The sequence below is a fragment of the Lissotriton vulgaris genome, chromosome 6 (assembly GCF_964263255.1).
Source record: "Lissotriton vulgaris chromosome 6, aLisVul1.2, whole genome shotgun sequence".
Taxonomy (NCBI): domain Eukaryota; kingdom Metazoa; phylum Chordata; class Amphibia; order Caudata; family Salamandridae; genus Lissotriton; species Lissotriton vulgaris.
Genome location: NC_141694.1, coordinates 86348771 through 86364602, shown reverse-complemented (window position 1 = coordinate 86364602; position 15832 = coordinate 86348771). Strand labels below are relative to the sequence as shown.

General features: G+C 47.1%; 1 protein-coding gene across 8 annotated transcripts in view; it reads right to left on the bottom strand.

Moving 5' to 3' along the window:
- ABCC10 (ATP binding cassette subfamily C member 10) overlaps positions 1-15832 on the bottom strand; it is a 450580-nt gene that overhangs the window by 325903 nt on the left and 108845 nt on the right. For all 8 annotated transcript variants that reach the window (XM_086925988.1, XM_086925989.1, XM_086925984.1 and 5 more), the window contains one exon: positions 14014-15394. In XM_086925988.1, coding sequence (XP_086782114.1) covers positions 14014-15394 — 1381 coding nt within the window. The remainder of the gene's footprint in view (positions 1-14013; positions 15395-15832) is intronic.

Here is a 15832-nt window from a genome sequence, read left to right as displayed (position 1 = left end):
AGGGTTCAAGGTGATTGCAGAGTGAGAGGCAATACCTGTGGGGGATGTAATGAATATATGTGCTAGGGTCAGCTGGCAGCAAGAGGAGACATGTGTACCATTCACAGGTCTCTCTCTCCACTTCACAGTATCTAGGTAAACAATGACATTCTAGTGTCCACCTGTGTCATAACATGTCAACTAACCTAGGTGAAATTTCAGTGCCCCTCACCAAATTTTGCCAAAGGGTGGTTATAATTTTGAGTTAAATCACAGGTGCTTGTAGTACAGTGGCGGACCGTCTATGTCAGGTTATATATTTGATAAGTGTAATTTACCAGCAATCTATTGACTGTTAGGCGAGTCTTCCTGCAGGGATGCCTACAATACAAGATGCCCACAGTCAAGAACACAAAAGAAGAAAAGTGAGCCGAACCCTCAGGAGGGAAGTGGGGAAAGGGGGCAGGGAGGCGAGTGAGGGGATACATTGGAGGGCTGAGGGGAAACAGGAGCGGAGGAGAGCAGGATACGAGACTGAGAGTGGAAGACGGAAACTGGGGGTGGGGGGGATTTAAAACCAAAAGTGGTTGAGGAAAATAGGAGGTGAAATAAACGTAATGGATTTAAAAAGCAAACACTAGAGGGTAGTTGTTAAGAACAGGGTGGAAGGAAAATCGGGGAAAAATGTAATCAAGATTGCTAGACCTGTCTGCTTCTGAGGGTCCTCTCACAACTATGATTTATTTTGTCCCCTTTGGCCCCTGAGTGTTATTATTTTTTTTATGTCCACCCAGATTTTTGGTTGTCAGCATTGACTGTGGGGCTAGGTGTTCCTTGAGTAGGACGTTTTGCCTTACCCTTGAGGCCTAGTCATCCACATGAAAATTTAGTGAGATCCAAGAAACCTAAAATGGAGTCCACCAACTGTCATAACGGTCATCACAACCAAGCTGACCCATTGAGTTGCATGAGGAAGGTTCTGGAACCTGCCAGCACTTTCTTAAGGTCCAGGTCCAGCCTATAAATAGCCAAGTCCAGGGCGGCCATTTTGTAGTACACACTGACCAGAGAAGCGATAAGTGACCAGCGCGGAGAGAGGCAACCTATTGAGGAGGATTGTGCACTGGTAGGGGAGAGATCGACCTGTGAGCCGGCTGCTTCCTGCATAGATGTGCCCCCTCTTGGGATGACCAAACCCCACTGAGTCTACTAATGGAACCAAACCCCCGCAATCTTTAACAAGACCACGAAGCTATTGGCGACTCGGGTGGCAGAACCACCGTGGCTTTGGCGTAGTGATTGGACGCCAGTGAAACCGAGAATTTCCCCCTCTCTATTGGCGGAAGGAGAGTGAATAAGGGACTGGAAGTACAGTCTCAGCGTTCGTCGCGCGTGTAGCGCGGTGTACTCACAGAGCAGAGAAGTGACGGAGTCCTCCGGTCTCCCTTCAGTGTATCGCTGCCCTTCGCCTGTGAAGATTCTGGAGGCGGCAGCAGCGGTAGCGGAGCCCAGCGGTCCCGTGTAAACATCCGGGGAGATCCTGTGGTGACGTTGGAGGATGAAGGAGGAGAAGTAGGCGGGCCAGCGTGGAAGGAGGCCGGGCAGAGGAGGAGCTATCACGGAAGACGGCGGCGTGAGGAAGCTGGCGTGCGCACCTCCCAGGCGCTGAGGAGACGAACGTCGGACTTCCTTCAGGCCGGTACAGGGCTAAGTCAACAGACTCGCAACTCAGCAGCAGCACAGACACCGGGAACAGAGCTGCCGGTTGGGTTTGACCCCTCAACTAAAGAACACACACCGTCCCAAAGTAAGCCGGGATATTCGGGAGAGGGCGGAGGTCAAACCACTTGCTACTGAACTCGGGAGGGTGACGAACTGGGGCTGCATGGACATTCACCCCGGGACCCTGACCTAATTAACCCCTGAAGTACCCACTGAATAGAGGGGACACTTGAAGTGGGAGCAGTGGGAACTCAGTGGCCGGAAATAGATCTTGTAGTGAAGCACCATTGGGGGCTAAATGAAAGGTCAGAGTTCACTGGTGAAGTGAATAAGTACAGGTTCTAGAGTGGTTACAGGGTTGCCCAGACAGAGCATGTAAAAGAGAAAGAATCTATATGCTACAGTGGGAATGTTTTAATCTGCCTGTTCTTTCCTAGTGGTGCAACTGTTCAAGCTATTGATAAAAGGTGTTGAAAGCCAGTGCTCGTGAAACCTATGTGACCCTGCCAGCCCAGGGGTAATGTATAAACCTGTGAAGTAACAGCAACAGTCTTATTTTTACTCTCTTGGCATTGTATTGAACTACTAGTTGTAAAGGAGGGTAGAATAAATTAACTTCCTGGAACCTTTCCTATAGGGGAAGTAGTGTGACCCGAAAAGCATTGGGAAATGAAATGAAATGTATTAAGTGATATAAACTGCATTAATGTGAAAGGTGATGTACTAATGTAACAAAGGAATTATCAAAGCAAAGAGAACAGAGTCTATTTTTATAAAGTACGAGCCTTATTTTCCTAAAAAGGTGTAGTGTCGTTTTTGGAATGGATGGGCGCTGAGTTCCGGAGAGGTTTTACGCAAGCTTTACACATTTAGCCTTTGGAATTAGTTTTCCCCTCTGTGCCATACTACCCACGTGTTGGCTAGGAAATCCCTAGGTCTAACAAAGATAGAGACAGAAAGATAGACAGGATAAATAAAGACAGACTTTGGGAACTAAAGAGAATAAAGAAAGTGACACATTAGAGGAGGGAGTGAAAATATCTTCCGATTTCCGCTTCCAGAGCTGCGCTGTTCATTCACGATGACGATGAATGCCATGAGGTGACTGAGAGCATAAACGCAGACAGGCTGAGGATGGAGGGAGCGGGCAGCGTTCACTGTTAAACACAGGGATCTTATTGGAGAAGCGGTGCCTCAGAGACGAAGCAATGGTGGGAAGCGACCATAAACAAGTCCTCACCCAAAGGGAAAAAAAACAAAAACGTGCGGCCGCGAAAGTGAAAGAGATCGCGATCATGCGGGCCGCGAGCGCTGCACTTAATGAGCATGAGGAATGCCATGTGGCACCTCTGCTCAAGCGCGCGCCCGCACACATGCACTGCAAGCTGTAGCCAGTGCATTTTTTGGGTAGCACTTTTTTAAGCCCTTCTTACTTAAGGTCTGGCCAGACCAACCCAAGCGCTGGGTCAGGCTAGACCTAAAAAGGGAATAAGCCGAGAAGAACTGGAGGATTGAGGGAAGCTATCAATTAACCCCTTCCATGCTCATGACGGAACCGTCCCGTCATGAGTCCATAGGTTCTTTAGAACCTTCAGCACTGCAGCGGAATTCGCGCAGTGCTGAAGGGGTTAAAACCTTCCTCAGTAGCTAAGCACTTGGCCTCAATGGGATCTCTATGAACCTTGCTTTCAATTTAGAAGCACTTAATCCATGTTAGGAAATAAGAAAAGCAAAGAAAGCTATAACTAGATCCATTCTGGTATCTGCTCATAAACCAGGTACATATCTACTAGACTGAAGCTCTCACAGCTCTGCGGAGTGGGGTCTCCAACACCAGTTTGCAAATAATGTATGCGGATCTATGAAATGAAATGAAATGAAAAAGAGATTTATAAAGCGCAATACAATTACCTGAAGGTATCAAGGCGCTAACTCATCAAGTAAACATATGCCGTAGGTTATTGACTCAGAGTCAAAGGTTAAACAGCCAAGTCTTTAGCGCTTTCCTGAAGCCCAACAGGTGAGTTTCATCTTTTAACCTTTGGGGAGGAGAGTTCCAAAGTCTGGTCGTACCGACCAGAAAGCTTTTGCCGCCCCAGGAGCTTTTCTCAAACCAAGGTACCACCAAATTGAAGGACTGAGCTGAGCGTAGATGGCATGTGGGAATGTATAAGCGAAGATTTTGCTTGTAAAAGGTTGGCCCTATGTTATGCGTTGCTTTAAATGCTATGCAAAGGGCTTTAAACTCAATACATCACTTCACTGGTAACAAATGTAAGTCTTTTAGGATGGCAGATGCAGATTGGTGCTGGGAATGTTCATCAACAAGGATGATTTCAGCACCGACTCAACCGAAGCAAGTGGGCTAAAATAACAAGGCAGATAACATGCAGAAATTTGGTACTCCTACAGATATTGTGATAGAAAACTAAATCCCACTACGTTATTGTTACGTTAAGCAGAAAAGGCTTTTACCCAGTTAGACAAGGGTACTCCATAGAGCCAGCTCAGGTCGGAAACTAATCGGTTAATTTTCTTGCAAGTTTACACATCAGCAAGGCTCTCTCTCTCGAAGCATGATGCAGGACTGTCTGATTTCACTACCCATCTTTGATCCAATGATACTACTAGTTTGAAAGATCAGACAAAATGCAGCAATTAAAAGAGCAAGGACTTCTTGAGACCACTAAGGGCCATATGTAGGTAAATCAAGAATACCGAATCCTTAATACCGAATTGTACCAAATCGGTATTAAGAATTCGGTAAACGCGATGTCGATAAAAAAAATCGGTAAACATTACCGATTTGTTAAAATTCGGTAATAAATACCGAATGTGAACGAATCGGTAAAAAAAAAAAAAAATACCGAAAGACGAATACCGAATCGGAGTTACAGAATACATTACCGATTCGGTAAATACCGAATTGGTAATTCAAAAAAATCGCAATTCGTTGAATTAGCCAATCCTGCATCACCCAATTACCTCCCAAACAGGAAGTGGCCACACCCAGGCAGCTGCACAGGACCTGGAGCTCACTGTGAGGCAGGCAGGCAGGTTAGCTGAGGAGCCAGCAGCAACAGAGCCTCACAGCTACAAGCAACAAAAATAAAACAAGATAACAAGCATTGAAATGGCAAGCCAGGACAGGGAGAAGGAGGGAGGTGACAGGAAAAGAAAACTGAAGTTCAGTGACAAGGAGCTGGAGGTAGTGATCCAGGATGTCAGCCAAGACCATCACAAGCTTTTTGGAGCCCAGTCCCACCAAGTGCCCGAGTCACAGAAGAGGCAAATCTGGAGTGGCGTTCGGGACAAAATCAATGCCGTAGGTGTGACCCAGCGCACCATAGAGGACATCAGGAAGAGGTGGTACGACCTCAGGAAGACAGCAAAACTAAGGATGGCAGAGAGACAGAGGCAGGCTGCCAAAACAGGTGGAGGAAAGAACCGAGCACCAGCACCAACACAACTGGAACTGATGGTGGAGTCCACCATCCAGCCAGAGAGTGTGAGTGGCGTGGGAGACGCAGACAGCTCCGCCGGAGCAGCAAGAAAACAAGGTAAGAAGCATGCCCAGCATGCTATGCTACCCCCTCCCCAACCCTAATCCCCATAGTGGCATTGGGGCTCCCACTCCACTCCATGTCTTACTGATTACCTGCAATGCATTATGGGTGATGTAGTCAGAGGGAACTTATGTATAGGACAGTCAGGCTAGCAAACACAATAGCTTGGTAAAGTAATTGGCTACCTCAGGACAATCACTGTGCTCTGTAGGCATGATGTTTAATGTAATTCCATTGCAGACAGAGCAGTGAGTACATCTACATTTGTAAAAAAAGAAGGGAGGCCTCCTTAATAATCCAATGGGGGGAAAGGAGAAAATGAGTGAAGAACTTAACAAGTCCCGGTAATCAACTCTTGAAAAACCTTTTTGTATATCACCCTCATAACTCAAAGTGCCAACTGAATACAAAACCTTCCTCAGTAGCTAAGCAAAAGTTTACATATGATATTTTTAAAAAATATCATATGTAAACTTTTTTAATTATATGGAATTGTATTGATTTTAACCATTACTGATTTTATTGATTTGTAATAAATTGTGAAACTTTTTAACAAACAAATATTGTTTTATTAATTTAGTGCAATTTTCTTGTTTTCATTGTTTGTCTTATATGGCACACGCTTCTATTCAGTTGGCACTTTGAGTTATGAGGGTGATATACAAAAAGGTTTTTCAAGAGTTGATTACTGGGACTTGTTAAGTTCTTCATACATCTACATTTGTGTCATTACTGGCGAGTTATCTCCCAGTGCAGCAGAGGGCAGCAGAGCTACGTCAGCCAGGCCAGAGGGGAGGCAACATGAGGATAACAGCATTCCTGCAGGCGACCACAAGCTCGGCGCCATCACAGCCATCAAATCCTCCACCACAGCCATCACCACAGCGCCAGGGAAGGCCGCAATCCCCTCTCACCCAGTCCCCACTGCGACGATCACCACCACCACCACAGTCAGGCAGGAGGCATGCCGTGGCCACCCTCCAGCAAATGGAGGAGTCGTCAGAGGAGGGCACAGTGGGCGAACAAAGTCCAATACATGAGGGATCCAACAGGGAGAGGGCTGGTACTCCATCGGAGGGCGCCCATAGTTCATCCCGACGCCGCAGGGCAAGGCCGGACAGTCCAGAAGCATCCGAGCAGGGTGAAAGCGTGTTTGCTGGACTGGAAGGCAACATGCTGAAGGTCCAGCGCCTGCAATGGAGGGAGATGAAATCAATCCACAGGGAGGTGGCACACATCAACAAGCGCATGCACAGGATGGAAAAGGGCATCACTGCAATGGGAGACAACTTGTGTGCGGGAATGGAGAGAGTAGCAACCTCTGTGGACAACCTCTGCAGCCAGCTTGAGCAGGACCGTCTTGGCAGGCGCAGGGAGAGGCAGAGGCTCCAGGCCTATACCAAGTCCGTGAACCGGCTGGCCACCGCAACATCACTGATGTGTCGCAGGTCCATCGCCATGCAGGAGGAGATGGCGCATTGCAGCAGGGATGTGGCCAGGGGGATGGTGTCTATGACCTCAGCTTTAGAGCTCCTGCAGAATGCTAAGGCGGCCACAATGGAAGGGGGGGGGGGGACAGTGAGGAGGCTACCAGCCGTGGTAGCATTACGCCCTCACCCACCGAGTGCATGAGGCGCAGTGAACGTCACGGGGCTGCACAGGAACAGTCCAACACACCAGACAGTGTTGCTAGGGAACGTAGACGTGCAGCGCGTGGACGCAGGAAGTAGAGACCTATGCCTGTTGCCATACATGAGATGGGTGATGTAACCCATGTCCGATTGGACATTGATCACAATACTGGAGGTGTGCTTAATGAACACCTTCACATGTAACTGTTACTGGCTCTGTCTCGTTACTCACTCAGAAATAGTTTGACGTATTCTCTGCCCATCTCGGTCTCCCATCATGTTCATTTGCAACACCAGCTGCGCAGGGCTCTGGCTGAGGGTTGTCCTCGTCCTCTGAGTCAGTTAGTTCCACTGCTGTTCCTTTTTTTGTGGCCAGATTGTGTAGCATTGCACATGTAGCAATTATCTTGCAACATTTAATGGGGCTGTACAGACGTGCACCTCCAGTTTTGTGGAGACAACGGAATCTGCTTTTGAGCAATCCAAAAGTGCGCTCCACCACGTTGCGTGTGCTCCTATGTGCCACATTGTATCTCCTCTCCCTTGGGGTGGTTGGGTTGAGATATGGTGTGAGTAGATAAGGCCGGAGGGCATATGCGCTGTCACCTATATACAGAAGTAAGTGCCATGAATTTGTGTGACCAACAGCTTGAGCCATGGTGTACATCAGGGTGTGTCACATTGACTTACCTAGTAGGTATCCATCTCCGAATTCACCAGCAAGCAGACGTGTATGGCTGCCACTGTTCCGGAAGTTGTACGAGTCGTGGCTACTCCCGGGGAATTTGGCCACGATGTCAGTTATAATGTACTTGGCATTACATATCATCTGCACATTGATGGAGTGGGTGGACTTGCGGTTTCTGTAGATGTATTCACTTGCTGCAGGGGGCAGATGGGTTCCATCGATGCAGCCAATTACGTGTGGGAACTGCACAAGTTGGTAGTACTCCAGCTTGGTCCTCTGCAGCTCCGCCTGTGTACTGGGGAAGGTAATGTAATGTTCCATTCTGTCCATCATGGCATCCAGGAAGGTGTTGAAGAAACGGGATAGACAGCTCTGTGACACACCACCCACTGTGGCTATCACAACCTGGAAACTTCCTGATGCAAGGAGGTGCAGGCAACAGAGTACCTGGACATGGGTTGGGATTGCGTGGGCCCTTGGTGTCTGATGCTCCAGATAGGGTTTTAGGTCCCGTATTAGGTCAAGGATGGTATCTGGGTGCAGTCTGTACCTTTCATGGATTTCAGGTTCAGTCAATTGGAACAATGTGATGCATAGTCTGTACACCCGCTCTTCCCGCCTCCAGATCCTCACTCCTGCTGCTCTCAAGCGTAGCCGCCTTCCTATGAGGTAGAGGGCCACCATTGTGTTCACACGGATGCATTTTGGGCGTTTTTATGCACTGCACCTGATTACCACCTGCTCAGGAAAAGTGGTAAATACCGATTCGTTATTACCGAATTTGGTCATATTCGGTAATAACGAGGTTTGCTACATCGCGTTTTTGGGGTTTTTACTGATTCGTTATTTCCAATTCGGTATTCATTGTTTCAGTATTCTCAGATCGGTAAATAAGGAATCGGTAATTGTTAAACGATTCGTTATTATCGATTCAATTCGGTATTACGTACATCTCACATGGCTAAATACCGGTCGGTAACGCCAAAATCGACCCGTTTTCGGTGTTACCGACCGGTATTTGGCCACCTACATATGGCCCTTAGTGATCTATTTGCAGAAAATGTGCTGGTGAAAATCACCTAAACTCCTAACTGAAAAGGAATTCTTTCCTAATGTTTTTACCAGTATCTATTCAAATTTTACATATATAGAACAGTCTGTTACAGAAGTTACAATATTGTAAAGTAGCTTAATCAGCGATCTCAACAGTAGGCTAATGGTATATTGTATGTAATCAACAATAAAACAAATAGAGAAAATAAAATAAAATCAACAGAACCACATAAACTAAACAGCTTAACATCAAGGCCATGTTAGAAGCAGCTTTCGTAAAAGTTCTTACTAGGCAACCATTCTTACGAGTATTTTACCTATGGCTTTTAGTGGGGTGAAAAAGAAAAAAAGTGTGAGGTCTCTAAAAGAGGCACAGAATGGGTAATGAAGGGTGTGGCTTAATAGTGTCAACTACATTTCTGTAAGTCCCATAGTGTTCCATATATTTAACTCAACTCACATCCACCTAAAACCACCCAGGAGTAATTGGCTTAGGCAATGGTTATTAGCTATTCAAGGTAAATGAGTAACAATAAAGACTTTGTTGTAAATATTGTTAAAAGGGTTTCAATTCAGTGTGAGACTGTGAATGAAACATTACTGAGGCCTATGGGAGGGAGAGTGATGTTCAGGGTGTCTCAGTCACTCCTGTCATGATCACTCCATGTTCGACATGCACACCCTTTTTCTCTCCACATCTTGTCTATCTGAATTTGTAACATCGTATCTCTTTCCTCATCAGCGCCCTCTTTTCACTGAATGCACGTCCTTGCATCTCCTTCACTTCATCACCCCTCAAACACACAATGCACCCACGTGCCTGTCTCAAGTATTGGGTGACTATGTATTCTGAACACCTGGCTCACTGACAGGCACTGAGAACCTCTCACTGCCTTTCAACCTCAACTCCAGAGCTCTCAATCGTGGCACGTTATAAACACCCGACGGGGACTCAGTTCAAAGTATGCATTGTACAAGAGTAATATGCTGCACGAAAAAATAAATGCAGGAACACCACATCCTAGAAATAGCTAACACGCTTAGGGAATGCAAGATTAAGTTAAACGTGAAATATAAACAGGGACGGAGCATGGGTTACCTAAACATTTCTACATTCATAGTTCAGGAATCAATCAGAGATTTTCCCATTCGACTTAATGAAATGAATATAGGGCCAAATATGGATCCGTTTCAATGTCTGCTTTTAATTACTGCTGGGTCTGAGACCTGGGGGGACCTGGCCAGTTTAAAGCTCCGAATTCTACTTGAATTAGCAAACATGTGCATACCATTCAGAGAATCCGATGTTGAGCAGTGCACACTACAGTCACTTACAAGGCAGCCAACAGGAGAAGTTGTTACATATCTCCTCGATTGTCTTCCTGTCCCAGTTCTAACGAAAAGCAGCCTCCGCGGCTCAACCGCTGCGTCAATCATCTGCTGGAGTGCTGCAAGTGGCGGAGGCTCAGCAGAAGTACCTGCCATCTTGTCCATAGTGGTGATACAGGAAGTGGAATCACGCTGGATCAGGGCACCATCGTTCCTGATTCCAACTTGTTTCTAAGTATATGAGACAACGCGACTTGAGTAATCTCAAGACCAGCCAACCTAAGGCCGGCCAGTAAGAGAAAAAAAAAACAGGGAAAATAGCAAAAAGGGAGTGTTAAGCGCTGTGCACCCCACTCTAATATATGTGTTCTTCTGGTGTGCACCTGCTCTGCAGGGCGAAACAACCAAGTTAGATAAAAAGACTGTTCTAGCAAGTCTCTGCAGGGAATGAAAAGGAGTAATACATGATGAAATTAAGGCACAATATTACCAAACTTCAGACTTGCTAGGCAACATATTCAGGTCGCAGAAAGAAACCTAATCAACCAATTACAGACAGACGAGGGCCCCAATACGTTGCCAGTGGTACCTGTCCCTTGACAAGTGAGTGACTACAGGGAGGTACCCCCTCGCCATATCCATGGTGTGAGACTATCCCATTATTCTTGACAAGATTGGTCAGGTATGATGATTAACACATTTCACATTGATGCATGAGTTGCATTTATGATTAGGCAGGGATTATGGCAGCCCCGACAAAGGCCAGCGACCCTGTGGCGATATTGATGGCCAAAACATGTTGGCTAAATTATATGGATTGATGACCCATTGTGTTCATTGTGAACCCTTAAAGAACGGTTCACCAATCAAAAAAAGCATGCCACAAATGGTGGGTGCGGTGACCTATCCAATTCTTATTGGATTCCCGTGAGTAAAGAAGGGTACTTGGATTACTGCTCCTTTGGTAGTAAACACCTTAGCACTTGATGTCATTTGTTCTTAGGAAGGACGTGTATAGGTCTAAACAATCTCTCCAACTCTCCCAGATTGTGTGTACCTGTTACCTTTGAAGAAATACCTAAATTGTAACCTATATTATGTTGTGCCAAGTAAGCTCCCTGGGAAATGGTCTTCTTCAGTGAATCAAACAGACTTCCTCCAGTGTGGTTGGCAGCACTGGCATGCAACAAATGTCTTTATTCTGGATACAAGTGCATGCATCCCTCTTTCATTGCAAGGTGCACAGAGTTCACCTGTATGTAGTATCATGTTAAATCCATCCTTGTCGCATGCTGGCGGGAGAGAGATGTGGGGCCAAAGATTGGTGGCAAAGGAGACCTCCTCATGGTGGCCTTCAACATCTTCCGCCAGAATGCCTCTTCTATCTCACCAGGGCATTTACACAACCCACTGATGCACCCACCTGTGCAAGCCAGCTCAGCCCTTCTGCAGCCTCAGCACCAGGTGAAGCAGGTGGAGTTTGTTTTTTTACCTCACCTCAGAGAGAGAGTGAAGGATGAGCAGGGAGGCTCTCACCTGCTGGAGCGGGATTCGGTTCACCGGAGAGCCAGTAAGCAGCCTTCACTAAGCACTGTTTTTTTTTTTAGTTTTCAAAAAACCTTTATTTAAGGCATGCTTTGTTGAACACCGCATGATGCCTACAACTTCTTACAGGCCGGCTGCGTAAGATTCAAGCCAAAGAAAGCATTATTGTCAACATAAAAATACCAATCAAGCCTTCAGCAATCACACCGGCTACTGGTGGTCCAATTCGAGTTACAGCGGCGGCTTACAGTAAACCAGCAAGTGGTGCAAACATTGGCCGTCTCACACTCTTAAGCAGTATAACTTGAACCCCCCTCCCACCCCCCCAATACCCACCCCCCCTACCGGGCCCATCCAGTCAAAAAGGATCCCATCACACCTTCTCAAACAGGGGCGACCTCCCGCTCCCCCTCCTGTCTGGGGGGTGCAGTTCCCTCGTGGCTAACAGAAGAGGAACCTGTCTGCGTAGAATCCAGGGCGCTTCTCCCAATCTCCTGGATCATTGACCCCCATGCCTGCAATACCTCCAGGAGTTTGGCATCCCTCCTTGTGCTGCGTATGTGGACCTCCTCCGCCAATACCCACTCCCTCAGATCTGCAGTCCAGCTCTCTTCCGACAGTCCAGCTGGTGACAGCCAGTGTATTGCTATCCGCCTTCGAGCTATAACCAGCCCAACATCAGGAATTTCCGGCTAGTTTTGCGTTTCGGGTCCCGGGGGAGCAATCCCAGGAGACACAAACTTCACTAAGCACTGTTGCCACAAGCATTCAATATTAATAGGCAAGGAGTCTTCTCATTTGGCTGGGGTGGGGGAGTTTTCAGCAGTTCCTCACTCCCTATGTGTTCTAAAACCCCTACAATTGTTTGGGATTAACAATACAATGGACTCCTTTCTCCAAAGAACCTATTCAGGATACTTTTTAGGATTTCAGTAGCTCAGACCCATAGCACTTTCCTTAGATTGTCTCTGCTCTCCAGTGGCACACACTCACCGGCACAGATCATTAATATCTACTTTAACTGCATCACAACAGAAAATCTCACCAACTCAGGTACCAAAACCGCAGCCTTCCTGCTTCGAATCCATAACATTGTATTGCTGCATCAGCCACCCGGCCAAGGCTCATATTTGCGAAGTGCAGTGGTCTTCGACCACCACAGCTCTTGACAACCTCAGACCATGCTCTTCTCAGAGACTTTCATGTGCACCTATGGTGGATGCTTTCACACTGGGCCTGTTCAAGACTGAGGCAGGCATTGATTTACAAAGGAAAAGGAAGGGGCACCACTCAGGTCAGTCACACACATGGTGACTGGATGGACAGTTTAATGTGTTTATTGTATTGGGACTATTTATGAAGCCACTGGACAAGATGGGCTTAAAGGTAAAGTAACAGAGCTGACTCAAGTGTAGTGCCTTTTAGAGCACACATCAGACATTCTGTCCTACAGATAGAGCAAATGTAGTTTGGTTGTAGGGGAGATGTGCTTGAACTTGCTGTGCTTGGTGATTAGACAAACAGCTTTCATTGGTGTCAGAGAGTGCTCTCTGAGATTAATGGACCTCCTCTGACGATGTGTGACAGGATGAGGGTCTCAAATGAAGACCAGGCATAGTTCGAAGGAGGAAAGGGCTTGATTTGAGCAATAAGGTAAGCTGGCATCATGCTCTTTGTGCTGCTTACATATATATGGTGACTGAAGGACACAAAAGGACCAATAAAAAAAAACAGGAATTTGGAGGAGGCTGCATACGCCTTTTAAGTTCAAGTAGTTGAGCCACTCCTGAATGAGGAGGACAAACTCAGCCATCTCTAGGTGGATGGTCAGTTACAATGTATACATCTAGTTTAAAGGATATCCAGGCAGGGACGGAGTGTAAAGATGTCAGCAGCCAAATACAGTTTAGCGCGTGGTTGGGTGTGGTCTGTCCTCTGGTGGATTGCATGGTCTTGCTGGCCTAGTAGAACTCCCAGCGGCTTAATGTACAGGTTAAATTCACAAGAACAAGAATAGGTCACCATAAACTCCACAGTATACAGCAAAATTGTGAATATGGAGAGGATTCATCTGTGTTAATCATTTTCGGTCCTAGAGGTACAAGGTGAACCAATGTAAAACCATTTCAGTGATGCAATGTTCAAAGCTTCACACTGAAGCGTGGATCAAAAATGATTTGAAATGCCACTTGATTCGTGTTATAGATTTTTATGACAAAGGGCATCATAATGTTTTTTCCAGTCTGTATCTCCAAGGAAAAGGCCTTAGTGTGTATGGGTTTTAATTCTCAACATGACCCGAGAGCTTATCAGCTTAAAATGATCTCCCTTTTCCCCCCTATGTCTTGCTCAGAAATCTACCACAACCCACGAGCCTACAATCCGCTTTCATATCCTCATTCATACATTCAACCCTGCTCTTCTTACCTCTACCCCAGAGTACTTATGCATCATTCCCTTCTTACCCCAGCATTACAGTCAATTCAAATTCTACCCTTACCTTGACTCTGGAGTCTTTGTGTGCCAGCATTTCCTTGTTGTTTGCCATTATCCGATTGGCAATGTACTTGTTGAGCGGCACGAGCAGTAAGGCGATAGCCAGTCCACCAAGAAACGCCACCCCCACCTGCAAGTACAGCAGATAGAGAGTGATCGCAAACTGCACGGGGAGGCTCCACAGCTCGTGGAAGCTTGTGCAAAAATTTATGAGCCGGTCAGTGTCGGTGCTCATGAAGTTCACAATCTCGCCAGTGGAGAAATGAGAAAGCGTGGTGCCGTTGACGCGAAGGGCCTTGCGGTAGATGGCGGAGACCACGGCAGCTCGAACCATCAGCATCACCTTGTTCACCTCATAGGTGAACTGGTTGCGCAAAACAGCACCTACGAACGAACTGGCGAAGAGCCCAAAGGCGAACAGGACTCCATGGCTCAATGGTTCTTGTCGAGTCTCCATAAAATTCACCAACAAGTTGAGCAGCAGCGGGCCCGCAAAGGCCAGCATGGCGCTAGCCAGCCGGAGCAGCCCCAGCGAGTAGTATCTGACACCAAAGCTTGCATTGAGCACTGAGAGGAGATGCACCCTCTTCTGGAAATCTGGTGGTGTGGCAATATTACTGTCCATACCCTCTGTGGCTGCTTGGAAGTGATCCCTAGTTCGACCACCGTCTGTTGCAACACCAGGCATGAGCTCCGAAGCGGCCATCTTTGCTTGCCAGCAAGCATTGAAGCGCTGTCTGATGGTCACAGTGCGGAGGCGGCGTGGGAGGAGGTAGACATCCTGTGGTCTATTTAGCTTCTTTTGATATCCACGCTTCATCAAAGGGTTCAACCAAAGATAGAAGAAGCGCGACAGCCAGCTCTCGCCGTCTTCCCCGAAAGAACCCCAGTCGGGGAGTAGAACCCCAGAATCAGTGAGAAGTGGTGCGTGGTCTGAGGGGTCGTTGATGGAGCCGAAGCCTCGCTGGGTGGGAATGGGAGCCAAGAACGCCAGTAGATAGGCCACCAAGCAGGTCAACTGGAGGCCTGTGATGGTGAGCTTGGAGATGGGTCCAGGTTGTAGGGGATGCGAGGCCAATCCATTCTGGCTGTACCACACTAACGTGATGACCAGTGTTGGCACCGGAAGGAGCACCATGGCCGCCAGTGCCCAGGGGCCTCTGCAGATGCGGTAAGCGGACCTGTAGAGCTTCAGGAGTGCAATACCGTGAGTGGTCCATGCCAAAGCGGAGATGCCGCCAACTAACACCTCCAAGGAAATAGTTCCCTGCTGGGGAAAGACAACCCCCAAGACGATACTCATGACAGAGAGGACAGCAAAGAGAAAGGACACCGCGATCCGGCACTTCCAGAAAGGCCTGGGGAGGTCTTCAGATCCAGGAAATCTACAAACATTGGGAGGAAAATGGAGGAGAATTATTATGCAACAAGGATAGCACAGAATGATACAATAACAGTGGTAGCAACTGCAATAGAAAGAAAGCGGCAGGGAGTGAGCAAAAGACAGGAGGTGCAGGAAACAAACAGTGGATAGAAGACAGGAAGCAAAGAACTGAACGGAGGATGCAGAGAAAAGGATCCGAGAGGAAAAGGCAAATGGAGTAGATTAGGGAATGGGGCTAATAAGAGGTAAAGAGAAATGTCAGAAAAAGGTGCTTTAATTGAACACAATAACGTGGTTTAAACCCCACATTTAACATTCAGAGGATGTCCTTTCATAGACACCTGTAGAATATGGATTTCAGCCAATGAGAGGCCTAGATTCTGTCTATTTTAATCCCTCCAGCTAATCAGTCCCCAGGCATGAAAGGCTTTAGACAATG